The 19,154-nt window shown below is 49.2% G+C and overlaps 1 protein-coding gene across 3 annotated transcripts; it reads right to left on the reverse strand.

Moving 5' to 3' along the window:
* Positions 1 to 11,473: 11,473 nt before the first annotated feature.
* Positions 11,474 to 18,643, reverse strand: AAR2 (AAR2 splicing factor). 3 transcript variants are annotated; one of them, XM_080558862.1, is made up of 3 exons: positions 17,492 to 18,643; positions 15,832 to 16,091; positions 11,474 to 14,461 (listed from the first exon to the last, which is right to left on the reverse strand). In XM_080558862.1, the coding sequence occupies exons 1-3, from the start codon at positions 18,246 to 18,248 to the stop codon at positions 14,390 to 14,392; spliced, it is 1,089 nt and encodes a 362-aa protein (XP_080414988.1). In that variant the 5' UTR covers positions 18,249 to 18,643; the 3' UTR covers positions 11,474 to 14,389. The 3 variants fall into 3 exon arrangements, with proteins under 3 accessions (XP_080414988.1, XP_080414986.1, XP_080414987.1); XM_080558860.1 differs by having other exon boundaries at positions 11,474 to 12,691; positions 17,492 to 18,619; XM_080558861.1 differs by having other exon boundaries at positions 11,474 to 12,691; positions 15,832 to 16,061; positions 17,492 to 18,603.
* Between the last annotated feature and the right edge of the window lie 511 nt (positions 18,644 to 19,154).

The following is a 19,154-nucleotide window of genomic DNA, read 5'->3' on the forward strand; positions in this document are numbered from 1 at the left end:
AAAGTGGACAAGCCAGCTCAAGAAGCAGCCCTACTTTTCAACTAGTTCCCATGGGCATAGCCAGTAGTTTAAGACAAGGGCTTATCACTGTCAGCTGCAGACCCCACAGACTCCTCTCTGCAAGGACCCAGAGCATGGGTACCACCTAGATTCTCCCTGGTCAGACAGATTTGGGTCATTTCCTGAGCCAGAGGTTGCAGATATATTACTGTATTTGCCCAGTTGTTTCAAATCTCTTTTCATAGTTCTGATCTTTACAACATGAGTAAATCAGATGCTGAGTGGAAGAATGCTTTCAAGGTGATGGAGCACTTGCAGCAGCTCTGTCTACCCCAGCTCCCACCTCTTCCCCATGCCTTTCTGGTTTCTCAGACATGGTGCTACCGAGACACAGGCACACACCACCATCCCCACACTTCTCCCCGTCAGTCTTGTCACTTCAGAGCAAGGGCACAGCCAGTAACACCCACTGAAGGCCCTGGGATCACACTGAGGTTCTGGCTGAGTGGGAGACAGACAGACAGCGCAGAGGGATGGGGAAGCACTGGCAGGCCCATGTGAGCTGCACCAGGCTGATGCATGGCCAGCGGAGGGCATGGGAGCTGCTGGAGGCAGTTGAGGACCAGAGTCACCCAGAGCTGAAATCCTCCAAATGCTGGGATCCCTTGGAGACCTCCTGAGAACAGCTGTCCATCCCAGGCAGCCTGGCACAGGGGTAAGAGGGGCAGGAGATCCCCATTCTGGCCTCATGGTGGAAAGGGATGTGTGTACCCCCAGCAGCAGCCCTGGGCTGCCCTGCCCTTGGTCACTGGGAAGGAAGGGATCAATTGGTACACGACGGCCACCCATGGTGTGGTTAGAGCAGTGCAACTATTTCTTCCCCAGGAGCTTACATTCTCTGCAGAAGTTCTTTCCATTTGCTTCTTTTTACAGAGCACAGTGATTACCCATTCCTCAATGCCTCTGCACCCGGGGCTGCTACACGTGGGACGGGGACACCCACTGTTCTCCCGCTGCACAAGGCAGGTGAGCATGGCTGCTGAACCAGCATGCAGCCTCCCAGCACCAGGCGGCAGGGGATGGAGCCCCAGCAGAGGTGCCTCGGGCTACGAGCATGCCTGGGCTGAGGGGTGAGGCAGATGTCAGGGCTTGACCACCAGCCTCAGCCCTCAGCTACCAGCTGCTCCCTCCTGCACCCCAGTGCCACAATGGTGCTGAGTGTGCCTGGGGGCCCTTGTCATGTCATGCTGTGTACCTCGGCACTATCAACTGCCCCGTGGACAGACAGCTGGGTACCAGCTTTGCCCTGTAGCCAGATGCAACTTTGGCTGAGGCTTGCAGCTGCAAAGAAGAAGGAGGAGCTGAGCATGGAGCTGGGACAGAAAGGTAGCTGCCATCTCATCTGAACACTTCCTACAAAACACTAGCTCCCTGCCCAGCCCCTGCCCCACGCCAGGGCACTGCCAGCAGGAGAGGGCTTGCTCTGCAAGGGGCTGCACACACACACTGCTCTGCAGAGCTGCTGTTTTCAGTGCAACAGGAAGCTCTGAAGCCTTTGGCATTCAGTATCCCCATATGCTGTGTACACAACCACCCTGCACCAGTGAGCTCCTCTGCTAAAGTGCGGATACATCCTGCTTGTCGAGTGTGGGAGGCAACTGCCCAGTGTTAACATGATGCTTTCGCTTGGAGCAGTCCACAGCAGCCTGGGAAGAGCAGATGGGTGCTCCATGGTCTCACACATGAGGCATGGGGTTGTAACACAGCAGCAAACTGGATGTGGCCTGATGTGGTCAACAGCACAAGGCTCATAGGACCCTCCGTTGGGTCCTCCTTCATCAACAAGCTCATAAGGTGCTGTAGTGGCAGTACTTGGGTGCATAGACATCTGCTGGGGAAGTGCAGGAGGAACCGCAGTTCAGCAGTCTCCCCACCAGACCACGCTCACTACAAGAGCCATTTCCTCAGAGCATGTAACTCTCCCTTTGAAGCTGTCAACTTCCATGAGAGCCAAACCTCTCTCAAGGTTTCTCTTGGTGCCAGGCAAAGGCAGAAATTCCCCAGGGAAACAATGCCAAACACCCTGACAGGGACTGCCAGTAGGTGGTTTGCTGGAAACCTTATTCAGGGCAAGAGCATTCCTTGCCCTTCTCTGCAAGCCACAGCTCTGGAGAAAGCATTGCTTAATTAATTAATTAATTAATTAATTGCTTAATTAATGCTTAATGCCATCTCTGCACCTTGAACCTCTGCTCCCATCCAGGCTCAGGCTAGAGGAGGGCCTTTGGCTGCCTGAGAACCGGATGTACAAAGCCAGGATGTACTCTCTTTCATGGCCAGGGATGTTGCAGGTTCTGCCTGTGGGCTGTACAAAGCCATGCACAAACCCGTCCTCCTCAGCAGCCTGTGCCATGCCAATCAGAGGAGCACAGAGAACCTTGGGTTTTACCAAAGGGAGCTGCTGTACCAGCCACCAGCAGATGTGCCAGCACAAGGATGCTCAACAGCATCTTCATCTCTGCCTTCCTACATCAATTTAGGCCTGTTCGTTTGGTGCTGAGGTATAAAGATTCAGCAAGACTGTTACTACAGCCTGCACAGCCATGCATACGGTGCCAGAGCCCTCTCCTCAGCTGCAGCCTGCCAGCCCCAGACGGGTGGATAACATCTGCAGGTGTACAGCACTTAGCCCAGCACAGGTCTGCAGGAGACAGTCCAGAGACATCTATAACCAGAGGGAAAACACACTGGTCAAAGAGAAAGGCTGTAAAACACAGCCAGCTTTCTTCTTCTCAGAGCGAGATTCCAGGTCCAGGTCAAGTGAAAGGAACTGACACAGAAATGGCCATCTCCTGCAGCTAGGGTGTGAGCCTTCCGGAAGGTCCCCAAAGAGACAGAGACATCTGGTGACAGCCATCCACACTGCCCCTTCCCACCCACATCACCCCGAACACCAGCCCCGTAGCTGCAGCACCTGGCGGTCGCTGAACACGTGGCACAGGCTTCATTTCAGGGAAAGACCGAAGCCCCACATTGGCCATGTGAAGCTCTGAGTCTGGCAATGCGGGACCCCTGCACCCTCCTGCACAGGGAGGGTCGGGGGAGCAGTGCTCCAGTGACAATGCTGGGCCAGCATTCAGGTGACACGGGGCGCCTGTGCACAGAGCAGCTGGGCTCTGCCGTCAGTGCTAATGAGATGTGTGGCTCCCTGCGTCTGACCTTCTTGTGAGCAGCTTGTCACTTGCCTGGGAGAAAATATCTGCCCAAAGAGAAAAATCTGTGAGAGAGGGAACACGCAGAGAGAAGAAACAAAGCTGGGGGTCACTGGCTGTCATCCATGGATGGAACAGACCCACAATCCGAGGTCAGAGCAGTTTGGAGAAAGGCAGGACCAGCCCTCTTGCCTCTAGCTACAGTGAGTTATTCTGATCCCGGTTACTTCCCTTCAGGCCAGGCACTGCAGCTGCTGCAAAGCCTCAGTAACCTCAGCAGCAAGCTCCTGTTGTCCTCCACACTAGTTCCTCTTGCTCATAAGAATACAGAGAGAATATTTCTTGAAGCTTTCATTACCAATACACTAGCACTTGCCAGCTGCATGGAGAATCACCATGGGGGGAACAAGTCCAGGGGTGGAAGCACTGCTGGCCCCGGGGAAATTGCTACCCAGCAAAAGGGTGATTCAACCACCAGGACACAGGGAAGGATTGCTGCACCTGTGGTGGTTTAACACCAAGGGGTAGCTAAGCACCACCAGGCTGCTCTCTCACTTCTCCTCAAAAGGACAGGGGGAGGAAATAAGATGAAAAAGCTCACGGGTTAAGATAAGGATGGGGAGATCACTCACCAATTACAGGCAAAACAGACTCAGCAATAAATGAGATTAATATAATTTATTGCCTACTGATAACAGACTAGAGCAGCAAGAACTCAATGCAAACTATAAACACCTTCCCACCACCCACCCTCTTTCACCTCCTCTCCCCTGAGTGTTGCAGAGGAATGGGGAATGGGGGCTGCAGTCAGTCAGCAGCACTTCTTCAGTTGCTGCTCCTTCTCGGTCACTCGCTGCCCCTGCTCCCCATGGGGTCCCTCCCACGGGATGCCGTCCTTCCCGAACTGAGCCTGCAGGGGCTGACCACAGGCAGCAGCTCTTCCAGAACTGCTCCCACACGGCTCCGTACCACAGGGTCCATCCCCCAGGAGCAAACTGCTCCAGCACGGGTCCCCCACGGGTGGCAGCTCCCCCCAGACCCCCTTGCACAGGTGCTCACCAGTGCGTTCAGTGTGTGTTCAGAGAATAGAGGGCTGGCTGCAGATGCTGAGCTCTTGCAGAGCCACAGGTCTCATCCCAGGCATGCCTCTCTATAGCACCTCCATCCTTCACTGCAAGAGCCGACACAACGCAGGTTTGAGCTCACCCACCATGCAACAAGAGGGAGAGAGAAGGTTTTGAGAGGCATCTGCAGTAGCCAGGGTAAGGTCCAGAGGTAACTTGGGCTGGCAGCTGTGCTCTGCAAGCATCTGCACCTCCATAACTGTGTGCTGCACAGGCTGCTCAGTCAGCGCCTGGGGAACCTGCGCAGTGGCACAGGCAGAGCCAGCCAAAAGATGCTGAGTAGTGACCTGAGATTTACTGAGTAGTGACCTGAGATGAACATGGAAAAAAAAAAAAGGTTTATAGCTGGTTGAAGACAAAAACTGCAGTTTCCTTTCAGTACTGCAGCACAGGAGAGGCAGAAGGAGTCAGTCGTGTTAGAATTGGACTGGGACCCCTGACATGGCAAGAGAAGTTGGCCAGCCTTTTGAAGCACAGATAAGTGCTTTGTCACTGAAGAAGCAAAGGAAGAGGTGAAAAAAAATGTAAATCAAAGATAATATTTTCTTTGTGAGTGTTAAAGAATCTTTGCAGGGAATGGTGGATAAAAAGGAAGGTGGAACATCTTGCTAATGTGGAGGACTCTTGACCTGTCTGCTTCTGCTGAGGAATAAAGGGCACAAGAGCCCCCAAACAAACATTAGATCACGCTGGTTATTGGTCTCGTTAAGAAAGTAAGCCCGTTAAATGAACACACTTAGGCAGTGTGAACTTCTGGCAACACTACACACGCACAGCCCTCCCTGGTGATCCCCTGCTAATGAAATGAAGCCACAAGAGGCCCCAAGGGGTCACACACCACCGCTGGATGATGTGCTTAACAGGTCCCTGCTGGATTGCATGCAGAAGGTCTCTCACCAGTTTGTAAGGCTCACAGTAATGATCAGCAGATTCTCAAGTGATGTTTTCTAAATTCTAAAGTGGCTGTTTTTTGTTTTTTTTTTTTTTTTAAACAACAACAAAAAAAAAACAACAAACAAGAATAACATCAGACAAGGGACCGCACTTAGCAAAAACAGGACGTGTTCCACAGGGCACCCAGCCCTGTGTCGTCTCCCCTCCCCAGTGATGTGATGGCCACCAGTCCGTCCCTGCTGCTCGCAGGCCCACGGGCATCAAAGGGCAGTGGGACCAGGGCCCTCCTTGCCCCCTTTGGTGTACCCCTGGGCTCAGGTCCCTTGCCAGCTGAGCCCCCCCAATGTCAGCGAGGCCTCGGGACTCCCCTCCGATCGGCTGAACTGCTGAGCTCACCAGAGACCATAGCTGGGACTGTCCTCCCCACCTCTCCCCACTGCCCTGCCCCTCGGGGCCTCAGCAGGGGTGCCCTGCCAGCGGCCCTGCCCCACAGCGGGACCCCCTCGGGGGGAGCCAGCTCCCAGCCCCTGTGGGACCAGCAGCGCGCTGTAGCCTCCAGGGCACAAGGGCTCCCACAGAGAAAGAACAACAAGCAGCACTGGGTGTAATCATTAACGTAAATACATCATTGTAAATGCTTAAAGTCCTTGAGAAAACCCTATTCAACGAATAATTCACCTTCCTGTGCCTGGGAACAGTCAGCCTCTGCTTTGAAGGAACAACTGTCCCCAAAGTGCGGGGTGTCCCAGAACAGCCTGGTGCAAAGTCTGGTTTGTTGCTCCTGCGAGCAGGCTCCACGAGCAGGCCGCCCCTTCCAGATGAGCATGTGAACGCAAGGCCTCAGCACCAGCACGAGCGTCGCCTTCATGGCAGGAAGCCCAGCACAAACACAGAATATGTCACCAGCACCCAGTGATCGGGAGCACTCCGTGGAAGAACTCCCAGTACAACCAATTCCTTGGACTGGCCGGAGCAGGATGGTCTCTAGCTAGCTATGTGAGCACCCAGAGCTGCTGAGTGCCTAAACCACAAGGATGGACTGGCCAAATAAAATTGTTCATATAGCACGCGTGCAGGAATTGCAATATCCAGTGCCAAACCTGTGAAGATGGAGACAGTCAGAGGTCCTTCACTTTCACTGAAAACTGTTGTTCTGTAAGCTTGGGATGCCCAACACAGACTCCCAAAAACAATTAACAGAACTCCATCTAAACAAAGATAGCATCTTTAAAAACAACCACCACCACCACCACCCAACCAACGAAAAGCCCCCCGCCCCCCAAAAAAAGCAAAATCAAAAAAGGATTAAACCGGTCAGATTCTCAAGGAAATCCATTTTCCTTGGAGATCCTTTCTGAACAAACACCATCATCTCTCTGCTTGCTCAAGTGCACTTGTTCCGTGATTCCTGAAGAATACTAAATTCTGCGTTCAGGCAGAAGAAGCAGCTCTTTTATCACAGGATTTCATACAACATTCAATACCTCCAAAGCAAGGACAAAACAGTGCCTACACTTCAATGCTGAGAGGGAACGTCTTCTCCAAACTTCGCTTTTTTGATAGCAACATCCTCCACGTCCTTCATTTCCAGACCACAGCAGACTCCTGTGAGACTGCAGCTCCTCCCGGACAAAGCCTTTCTGGATTCCACCTGCTCTTTCTCACCCGTAAAGCTGCTCCTCAAGTAGACAGAAATCAGGGAGTCTTGAATCTAAAAACAAATGACCATTTCCTTTTTTTTTTTTTTTTTTTTATGAATACCTTTAAATTTGAAGTTTGTCATCTGTATTAGGGTTTAAACTTGCTTTATAAAAATCATGGTAATTACTTTTTTGCTGTCTTCTCATCCTTAAGAATTCAGCCATAGTGACAAGGGCTGGGAAGGAATAGCAACTTTTGCTTTTAAAATAAACCTCAGCTTCCTAAATAAATCGGATGTTGCTAGATACAGCTTTGAAAGGAAGTGATGAAAACTGCAGCCCAGGATAACACCACCTCCCGTTCTGGCAAGTCCTGCACGTGCCCCAGGCAAAGGCTGTCCCTCACCTCCAGCCCAGCACAGAGGCTTTCAGCATCTCCAGCTGCAGCTCCTCTTCCTCCGCTCCCCAGGAGGCCTGGGGCACCCCCCCTCACACCCACCCACTCCCTTCCGACTGCCCCCATTTTTCACCACCCATCCTTCGCAAGTCCCATTAGATTTACTGAATTATTTTTAATGGCTATGGTGGGAAGAGACGTGACTTTTACAAGATGAGGAACCCTGGCAAGAAGCAAATGAACAAAGGGACACTGCCGGTGTGGGGCAGAGTGCTCCTGCTAACTAGTGCCTCTCTCTAGGCAGGGTAGTGTTGCAGGGCACCCGTACCACTGTGACTGAGCTGCAGGCTCACAAGCAGATGGGGAAAAAATTCAAGTGTTAAGGCTCTGGAGATGTGAAATTTGGGAAGTTTCTCTGCACTTCAGATCCACATCCCGTTTGCTGGAGGAGGTGCAGGACATGGGAATGGCCAGCCAGGCCACCAGCACAGCTGTCACATCCCTACAAATGGGCCTGAGACGAACAATTAACCCTTGTGTGATTCTTTCTCCACCTCACTTCTTCCCTGCCCAAAGTTGAGGCATGGCAGGGGCTTACCAACATGCCGCGAGTCTAGCACAGCCTTCTCGCTTAAACCCCTGGGGCCCTCCAAACTGCAGCTGACCAGCGCTGCTGGGAGCGTAAGCCAAGCTCTGCTGGAGGCCTGCAAGGTCTGGACCTTGCCCCAGTGCTACAGCTGCACGACCCACTTCTGCACCAACTGCTGCGCCCTGACAGCAGCATGTTCCTCCTGAAATTGCAAAGCCCTCGGAGCCAGATGAAGCACACCCAATGAATCCAAAACAGTGGCTCTGAAAGTCTGTGTATATGGATTTTTCCTCCTATTGATTAACCCATTTAGACTTAGTTTATTTATTTGTAGTAAGGCTGCCTGGCAGCTCATTTATGCTCTCTTAAAGTGGCCCCCGCAGAGTCAATGACTCCTCTGCATTAATTACAGGCTCGGCCACGCTGGTTGGAGCATCCTCCCAGCTGTACTTCAGCTCCACTCTGTGGCCTGTACAACACTTACCTCAGTGGGACAGGCTCCCAGTCTGCTCAGCAGCCTGCACGCAGTGAAGACGGGAGGTGTACATTCTCTGAGGGGGAGCAGAAATAGCTATGAAGTAGCTGACCACATCGTGAAGGAATGGCCATTCACAGCACATCCCTTTTATAGTAACAGGGCTGCAGAATAAACCACTGCCATAGCTTTGCTGGACAAAGCACAGCGGTATCAGGGGAAGGTTATTTCCTTTTTCAGAGGAAAGGATCAAGACATTCTGTTTCATCTCTTTCCATATTCCAGAAGCTCAGTGCCAACAGCTCCATCAACAGCAGCTGACATTTTCTTTGTCCAGCTGTCAAAGGTGCACCTGAGCAGTAGCAGAAATAAACGTTGCTCCAAACAAAGGTGATGTATGTCAAGATACACAAAAATCTCTCTCTCCTCCTAATTGCTAGAGGCACAAATGACAAATGGGTATCTATCGTTTGTTATTTTTGGATTAGAAAAATAAGGGTACAACACTTACAAACAATAGAATAGCCTAATAAAAACAGAAAAGATTTTAACCGAAATAAGACATACACAGAAAAGCTTGAGTTAGCATAAGAGACCATTCAGAAAAGAACTAAAAATTCAACTCACCATTAAGCAGTATAAAAAGGACTGAGGAAGAGTTGCTGTTTCAAATAATAAACAACCCTAAGCTCACTTAAGATTGTTAAAAACACAGTACTAACAAGCTATGCAGTGTCAGTGATCGCTTTCTACAGCTTCTGCATCTGCTCAGTTTCATCTTCAGTTTGCACTGAGAAGACAAAAACGCCTCTACCTGTCTGCACACCGTTAACACTGTATGGCCTTGGTGCTGTTCGAGGTCTGCAAGCATTGCTGTCACAGGAGCTAAAACACTGGTGAGATAGTTCCCATGTGAAAACAACTTAAACTGCGAAACTACACTGTGGATGTTCACTGGTGACACAATGAAGTCATCAGCAGCAGCCCACCTGAAAACAGATGGAAATGGTCCATCTGCCTTTTTGACAGCGGGAAAGATGGAGGTCAAATGGCAAAGGAAGCAGCAGTAACTGGCAGGGCAGGTTGGGCCATTCCTTTTCCCAATGAAATAAGGATGTGCCACAGCACTGGGATGGGAGGGCAGCTTTCTCCAGCCCCAGCTAGATCATTTCACATCTTTGAATTTGCAGGGTCGATGAAACAGGAGCAACTCTCTTCAGTGTGGTGCAGGAGAACAGAGGCCATCACAAACAGAACAAATATCACCGAGTCTCAAAACTCTGGTTTGGCTAACGTTGCTGAGCCTATGAGTAAAGTGAAAAAAAATAGAATGGTGGCTCTCAGGGTTGAGTGTAATCACAGTGAGCTTTGCATTGTAGACGTGGTCTGCAGTGCATCTTCAGGGTATCCAGTGGTCAGCTCATGCCATTGTAGATCCGTAAGTGATTAGCCTCGCCCAGTACTGGGCAGAGTCCAAGCTTCAAGACAATTTGCAGTGCAAGCACAAGTCACAGGACTGAAACAATACCAGTTTGCCTCATTTGCACAACTCTGGCAGCTGGACAACTCTCCACATAAACAGAAAGCCAACATACCTCACACATCAGTGCTATTTCACAATGCACCAGAAGCTGCTCAGCCTGACCCTAATTCGTTGCTGACTCAGTGTTGCAGACATCACCTCTTACACTTCATTAGCTTGCAGTAATGTATATTTACACACACACACACACAAATCTCTCTTTTGCTTCCAGATTATTATATCTGTCTTAGCTGGAAAGAAGGGGTAGCGTTATCATAGCAACAGATCACCTCAGGCTATATAAAGGCAAGAAAATATTTCTTCCACTACACGTTACAACTTTCCTTTTATATCCTCCTTCCTGCTGACTTCGACAAGAATAACAGCCTTCCTCTTTCCCCTCCCAGATTTACGACCCCCCTCCCCTTGCCAACAACCAACATATGTTGCTTTGTATGTGCCAGCTTCCCTCTTCCCCTCACGTATGCAACTGATTCACATAACAGAGGTGAATTCTGAGCACCTGACCTCAACCTGTATTTAGCTGAACGTTCACTGCTTCTGTTCCACATCTAACAACAGTGTCCCCAAAGGCCTATTTCTTCCCCACCTGCTTTGTGGGTCTAATTAAAGATATTACCTCTCCCTATTACAACCTTGCAAAAAGAAAAAAATAAAAAAAAAGCACAATGGAAGGACAATTACATTTTCTGTTCTTGGTCGCTAACAGTGTAGTTCATTATAGGAATCTGGCTCTTACATATTTTGTTAAGTCTCAAAAACAAAAACCGATAATTAATTGCCTAAGACACGCTCAGAGTAACCTATCCATCAAACGAGTGGGAGCACTGCCAGGACAGCCTGCTGAGAGTCACTGAGACTGCTGGGACAGGCTGGTTTTGAGCCAGGAAAACCAGAGCGCTAATCCTCCTGGTTCCCTTCCCCACAGGAAGGCCCCCGGGCTCCATGCTACCTTTGCTGCTTCCTTGCATCAGTAACCGCTGTTCTGCTCCAAAGCAACAGAACCAGTCATCAGGTTGGTGCAAAGAGCCAACAAACTGAAAGGCATCTTTCATCAAATCTGGGAACACTCCTTACAAATTATTTGTCCAAATGGCAACTGCGAAGACAGTACTCCCTGTGGATATAAGCAAACAAAGAGCAAGGCAGGAGAAGAGCACAGTCATACAGTATACAAGATCTCAAGGACAAAAAAGCATGTAAAGAAAGATTTAAGAACAAAACACTCACCAAATCGGAGTAACCTCCCCTAAGAGCCTTCGGTCAATACTGAGTCTATTTAAAATGGATAAATAAAGACAACAGAGTAATGGAGTTTGAAGCCCACGAGGAAAGTGAGGAAATGGTAATGAAGCAGCACACGAAGGCTTCTGACAGCTGATTCCTGTGGTAAGTTCCTGATTATACCACCACATACCCCCTTCCCAGAACATCTCTGCATCATGCCATGTACCATTACACTATGAGTTGTCCTTTGATGCCACGGATACCGTTGTGATGCTACTTCTGGGGACACTGGACATCCCAATGCGAGGGACAGGCCAGTGTCATAATACTAAAAGCTTGGGCTAAATAACTCATAAAAAATTTGTACAGATGTTTTCTGTAGGCAAGGCCAAGAGAGTAAAATTTATTTTAAATGTTACAGACTAACAAGCATGTTATCTTGTTAGACATGCATACAAATACCTGAAGGAGTCTAACAGCTAAGAAAGTAACAAGCAAGTTACAAGACTAAATCCTTGTGCAGCTCTGAATGAGCCCCACAGAATTTTCTTACAGCCTACCTTGGGCACCTGTGAAAGCACTTGAGATTTCTGTTCACAACAAAGCAGAAGTGTCCAGTTCACGTGAAAGTCTGACCTTTTATCTCAAACTGGCTCTCCTCTGTTCCAACCTGTGTGACTATTGTCCAGTCATTATATTTCTAATTATCAAACTTTTAACATTCTTTGTTAACATTCTTTGATGCTAAACAGAGCATCTGCAGTAAATACAAAAGCTTCAACAGAATTAGAAGAAAATCTATCTCAGTATTAGCGGTATAAAAGTGGTATAAAATGGGCCTGAATTCTGCTGTGGCTTTGAGTCCTCCACCACAACAGGGGAACAAATCACAGTAAGCAGCATAAGTCTCCAACAGTTTTGAAACAGTTCAGGTTATATTCCTGTAATTCAAGCCTAGAAAAGCAGAAGTTCTCCATTCACAGTTTGGGCTCAGGCTGCAAAAAGCTGTGATGACCTACTGTGGGCATCCACTCCTCACTCCTGAGACATCAAACAGGATCGGTAAAGGCTCCAAGCGTTAAATGCAGTTTCTGTCTGAATTGGGTGTGACCTCCGGTCCAGGAGGACAGAAGAGACCAAGGATCTAGAAGTTGGTTCAGTACAGAATGAGAAGTTGCTGCAGAAGAGCTAGAAAACAGAAACAAAGTGTCCAAAGCATCCATACGACTATATTCAAACAGCTCCAGTAACTCTGATCTTCTCATGAGGTGACGAATCCTTCCTCCTTCCGTGTTTTCTACATCTGTTTCTACAGCATAAAGAGGAATTAGCTGCAGAAACAGACTTTAGGAAGCTGGAAAAGTTAAAGAGGGTGTAGAGAAAAAGTTCTTTAAAAAAGCTGTTTTTAAGTGGGTGATTTGCTTAGTCCACCTGCACACCCTCAGGAAATTCTACCACTACAGGAGCACAGTCATCAGGCTCTGCCTCAAAGTCCCACTTAAATTTCTTCGTTAGGTGAGCCTTGAATTTTTCAGCCTTTTTCCTCAGGGTCCTTTCAACGGCAGCGTTGCATGTGTAGGAAAAAAACACCTGAAAGAACAGAGTAAATGTCAGTAAGAACTCAGCTGTGGCACAAACTGTGCATCATCAACAGTGTGTACCAGGTAAAGTTTAAAGTTAGGTCCACTGGAAAAGGATCAGACATCCTGGAAACCAGCTTTGGGGCAACCTAAGTGCAAACCCTGCACTTTGTCTCTCATCCCACAGCCAAGACAGACAGACGTTCTGCTTGTATTCCACTCAGTTAGCCTTAGAAATATTTGCACTGAGGAAACTGAAACTTTGTTTCAAGCAAACGTATATATGTGTTATTAAATATGTATTGCAGAATTCTGAAATATGCTTAACTGTGAGCAAAAAAACCCCTCTGGCAGAGCAGGAGGGTAAAAAAAAAAAAGAGACTGAATTTTTATCTGCCACATATGCAATTTTACAGCATGAATCAACAAGGCCAACAGGTAATTATACCCATTTTTTTCACGGTTGGATGGACCACGAGATCTCCCCGCATATTTCTGCAATATTGTATAATCAACACCTTAGGAAACATAGAGGAAATGCAACAAAATGCCTTGAAGGTAAGAAAGGAATGGGAGCTCTCTTGAAAAAGTCCAGTTATTCCAAGCACAGCTATACATTTCAGCACAGGGCACTGAAATCTGGAATAACCTTTGAGGGTGGCTCCTCTCCACCATTCAAACACGCACAAATCTATAAACTTTTCATAAATTCACAGCCTTCTGTTGGCATTTTACGAGTTAAAGTACCTGTGTATGATTAAACAGGGCATTTAGCCCGAAATCCCATCTCACATCAGCCCACTTCTGATCCTACACCGAACGTGTGGTCCAGAGTTCATTTCCATAGGAAGAAATTTATATTTCAAAGTCAAAGAAAAATTTCATCGCACAATGGAACTGAAGGAAAAACTGCTTGGGGAAAAAAACAAATTCTTACTTGGAAGAGACCCACTGACAGCTGCATAAAACACTGACAATGAACGGCAAAGTTTGTTGCTTTGCTTATGATCATTTGCCCATTCCCTGATTGTTGTAGTGTAAAACTAACTCGTGGTAACACAGCTCCCTTACACAGAAAGACCGCTACGACAAAAAAGATTAAAAGATTATACCTCCCACTTCTCCTCAACGAATTGCACATTAAACTACTTATTTCATCAATCTTTCTTTCTTTGAACACTGTCAGGGTTGCAATACTCAATGGAGGTTATTCTGCACTCTTCCTGCTTTAGATCAAACTCTAAAGATAAAATCGCTGCACTCAAAGCTGAACACACAGATAACACCCCCCAGCCTCTCCCATTTGGCACTTCCATCCACCTGCCCACATCCAGGTAAGGCTGTTAACGCTGATGACTGTGCACACCAAGAGAATGGGTAACACAAGTCCCTGGCACTGTTTCAGCACATCCGTGAAATCCCACAGGAGCAGGGACGCAGAGGACTCTTAGCAAGAAGAGGCTCAGTTCAACCGTAAGGCAAATTTCTTTTTCATTACTAAGAGTGTGGTGACTCCTGCTAGGGATTAATGGTGATCACTGAAGCCAACACAGCCACGCTAAGGGCATCAGCTTACATAAAAAGCAAAGACGGATGAAATCGCAGGGCATGCAATACTCAGGTGCCCAAAAAGGAAAGAGAACCAGCAAGACAGAATGTTTCCAAAATTTCCATCAGATGGAAAGAATGGCTGGTTGACACATTCCTTCTACTGCTGTAACTTCACAGGGCTAAGCGTTGCTCGGTGAGTATGCTGCAAATAGAGGCAGATTTTCCAGTGCTGTAACGGGATGGAAAAAAAACACCAACAAAAATAAAATAAAATAGGAAAAAAACACACACACAAGAATTTTGTAAATCTGAATTCTTAAAAATTCTAGTGGGGTCAAGTGAAGTCAGTCACTTGATTAAAGCGATGCTTCCATATCACTTTACCCAGCAAGTTAAAAACTAACACCTATTCCTCCCCCCCACCCCCCAAAATGTACAGCAGGATCTTGGAGTTACAGCTAGAGAAAAGAAGCCATTCCCTGAGAAAGGAGAATGCAATACCAATTTGCCACAAGCATCTCTAACATAACTTACTACTGGTTCCTGCTGGGATTAAGTTTCTATTGCTGAGTTTTACCAGTGTATTTGGTTATGGCTTTTTTTTTTTTAAAATCTAAGTTTTTCTTAGATATAAAATTTCTGTCTATTTGCTGATCTGTTCGCACGGTTAAAGTGAGTGGAAGTTAAGTGGCTTTACTGCTGCTGGTTTATAGGTTTGCTCAGGCCCACCTCAGTATAGCAGAGTATTTCTATATTTTGGACTAACCATAGATTTCCTATGAATAAGAATTTGATTCTAGGAAACCTTCACCTTTGTATAAGGCTAGCAGGAATGGCAAGGCCTCTTAAATACTATCAATGCCCTAAGCTCAATAAGTTTTAACTTCAACTTATCTGCATGCTAAGCATACCATTCAAGCTGACCAAAAATTATCATCATCAGTCTTTTATGCTACACTTTTTTTTCTTTCCTTTTCTTTAAATGAATGGTATTTGGGGGAAGAAAATCTAAAAAATAAATACATTAAAAAATATCAACAGACATCACCTTGCACTTGCTCAGCCTCTCTCACAGTTGTTCAGCTTAATGCAGCTAAAAGCTCGAATCATTTTTAGAAAAAGTATGCTGGTACAATCCAGTTGTATTAGATGAGCCGCTCCAGAACTCTAAAACTGTGCTAATGTACCAGGTGACTTCCAGCATTATTTGCAAGGAAAACAACAAAACAGACACAGTCCCCAGTCTGTGTTGTAGCTATCTTCATTTGCCTTTCACCTCACTGCCTCACTTTTCTGGCCTCTGTGCATGTGGACTAACTCAAATTGATAATACATTAAACTCTTCTAGGCAAAAGATCAATACTTTAAACTCATCATCAGATCAAGCTCGGGGATGACAAGCAAGTGGCATTTCTGTGTAAATAAAACAGGGAAAAAGTAAAAGAAAACATAGGTGTCCTTAGAGAACACACGTTCCCTATCTTTGACGGAGCTCACCGGCAGCTTACTTCCTCTGGAAGCTTCTCCCTGAATTTGCTCTGATGTCCTGTAAGCCCTCTCCTCCCGCTCCCATTTTTCAAGGGATAGTCACAGACGTACCTGTAAGGTGCTGGTTAAAAAGTTGTCCTGGGAGACGATGTCCACAAAAAAATCAGATGGGATTTCATTGAGCTGGTGATACAGCACAAAGATGAGATTGGTGTAAAGGTCTTGATACTTTCCAACGGCAACTTCAGAACGGCACAGAATATTTAAGAGTCTTTTCCAGTGTTCAAATGCATCATATACGTTCCCAATCAGGAAGCAGATAAAAGCAAACTGCAACTCAGCTGCACATATCGAGGAAAACAAAATAAAACCTACATAAGTTAAAGCATATCCAAAGTACACGTCCCCTTAAAAGCTTTGTAAATGACTGCACAGATGCTGGGTTTAACTTCTGCATATAAACAACATTCTGCCCACCAAGCGATTCTGCTAACAGCAATCGATACTCCAAATGCTATTTCCTAATGCTCTGCTCTTCAGCTTTAGCATAACTGTGCAGAGCTCGTTGTAACTCAAATGATCGTCTATGGAGAGTGACTTTGCTGGGAATCAGAGTACAGAGCTACCTTAGGACTTCCAGTGTCGTCCATGTTCTTAAGACCACTCAGGATACATGATTATAAAAACAGACACGGCTGGTACTCTGCGAGCATTTGTTCCTCCTGCGCCTGGGTTTCTAAAGCCATACAGGAGTGCAAATGCCTCTGAGCAGAAGGGTGCTGGAATACTGGAAGAGGTGAGCCGTGCATTAATGGATATTTTTCGATCATTGAATTAAGAGCCAGGACATGGTCTCACTGGATGCCTAGCATCAGCCAGAAAAATGGTGTCTCCATTTCCCAGGGCTCTGGGAAACTTAACATATGATGATGTAATCAGCTCTGATGTAATCTGTCTACAACAATTTTGATAAAGAATGAACTATATAACACTAATATAGAAAAGATGGATGAAGGGAAAAACAAAGGCTTACTCCAAAGCTCAGCAATCCTGACGCTCTGTCTCATGTCCTTTGTCCATGCTGCCACTGAACGCACCCCCGGGACTGCCACAGACTTGACATTTATTTGTATCACAAGCTGTCAGAGAAGGCTAGCCAGTAATTACAGCGCTGTGACCAGGAGGCGCAGCTCCAGTACAGGTGCACCACGTGCCTCCCTGCTGGTGCCTGTTGGTGAACCGATACCAGCGCACCACCAGGAAGGGGACAAGAATCTGAGAACTGCAATGTTCAGCCCTGTTCAATGCTCCCAGGACCCTGCTGGCTCTGTCCTCAAATCATTTCATAGTCAAATTGCCAGGCTGGTACCCGCGCACCAGCAGCAGCATGCTGTGCCTGCTTGCCGGGGGGGATCTGCAGTGCCCCCCAACCACAGCCAGCTGCGGTGGATGCTTTTGACTTAATGGGAGGCAATCCAGGCTCTAAATGTATTAGTGCAGCACCCAGGAGCAAGAGAAGCAAACGTGGCAATCAGCAGCTACAGACACTATGAATGCGAGCACTCACACCCCGGTACCATTGCTGATAGTACAGGCCCTGCAGAGACTGCAGCCCCCCCAAACCTCCTCCATCCCGCGCAGTCACACAGTTAAAAGGGCACACGTGAACAAGGTCCATGCAACAACTTAAGGCTTCGTGCTGGGGCTCTCATTTTTACATTGAGATGACTTCATTTTTTGTAAGTGCCTAAGCGGGATACTCTGTACTCACCGAGCAAATCCTGAGGCCGGCTGGCATATCGCTGGTCAATCACTTTTTCTAGAGCGTAGCTAAGGTCCATGCTGTGCCTGGTTATCTCCTCTGGAGTAGCTCCATCGGGGTACATCTGCTTCGGCAGCTCCGTGAATCGGATCTCGGTGCCAGCCCTCGGCTTCATCTCGGGAAGCCGTGCCATGCCCTCGGCATAGCTCTTGCACCCCGTGTCGTACGGGGGCCGGTTCTGCCCCGCGCGGTCCTCGGGGCGCTTCCCTGCCGCAACCGGGAGCACTTCGGAGAAGGCGGTGATCTGCCCGCTCTCCGGCTGCAGCTTCCTCATCACCGGCTCGCTGATGAAGCTGCTGAGGGAAATCCATTTCTTCAGGGTCTCGTAAGGGTAGGGCCCGAGGAACCTGTCCATCTCCTGCAGGTTCTCCCTGAGGGCTTCGGCCTCCCCCGGGGCCGGGGGCGCCAGGTCCACCGCCTCGCTGCCGGCGTCCCAGCGCAGCACCCGCACCTCCCGGCGCTGCAGGCTCAGGAAGAAGCCCGCCCGCGGCCCCGTCTCCCGGCTGCCGGCGCCCCTGGCCGCGCTGTAGTGGAGGAAATGGACGCCCGGGGGGATCATCTTGACGCCGCGGAACCGGGGGCCCACGGCCCAGCTGTTGTAGTCGATGCCGAACTCGGTGCCCTCGGGCACGCCCAGCACGACGACGGTGGCGCCCTCGAAGAAGAGCCGCTTGGCCAGCTCGGCGTCCAGCTGCGGCCCCGCCATGGCCCGGCCGCGGGCGGAGCGGGGCACGGCGGGGCACGGCTCGGCTTTGCTCGGCAGGCCGCGACCGCCACAGCCGGGCGGCGCCGCAGAGAAAGGCGGCCCTGCCCCGCTCCTCCCCGCCCGGTCCTTCCCCGAAAGCGCCCGGGCAGCCCCACGCCGCGGCACGGCCGTTCCGGGCGCGGCCGCCTTCCCCGCTGCTCCTGCCCCCCGCTCGGGCCCCAAAGGCTCTGTGGGGCTCCCCGCACCTCGTAGGGGTGCCTCAAGGGTTCTCGAAGCCCCGACGCCCCGGGCGAGGATCCTCCTCCCGCCCACGGTCCCACGCTGCTGCAGGCCTCCCCGCGGGCGCCACGCCTGCCGGCCAGCAGCCTTCTCCTGTGGCCCCCCGCACCCCTGCTCCTCCCCGCGGCTCCTAGAGACGCCCCGAGCCTGCCGCCCGGTCCGAGGCCAGCAGTTGCCTCGTTTCGACCCAAAGTCGCGTCCCCCTCCCCAGGAGAGCCTGTCGCTTATCCAGCCCCGAAGCTGGCAGTCACCCCCAGCTGCACACCCAGAGCCCCGTGGGGGGACAGACAGACCGAGAGCCCGGGACAGACACCCAGACAGCATCATCACCTCCCGGGACAGCGGAAGCTCCTCAAAGACAAGCGCAGCCCCCTCCTCCCTGTGTTTTGAACACCTTCACAACCACTAGCCTTCTTCACTGCATCATACAAACACACCACATGCCAGAGCTGAGGGATAAGCTATAAAGAACACCTGGCTTTCTTTCACCTCCCCATTAGACAGCAATACCCAAACTGGCGCCTTCACTATAGACAGGAGAGAGTCCAGTGTTTTAATGTGCAGAAAACCTGGTTGGACATGCCCACTTCCCCCAATTTGTCCATCCTCTTGGTGGGAAAGAGTCCA

Source organism: Anser brachyrhynchus, assembly GCF_964034855.1.
Source record: "Anser brachyrhynchus genome assembly, chromosome: 16".
Taxonomy (NCBI): Eukaryota; Metazoa; Chordata; class Aves; order Anseriformes; family Anatidae; genus Anser; species Anser brachyrhynchus.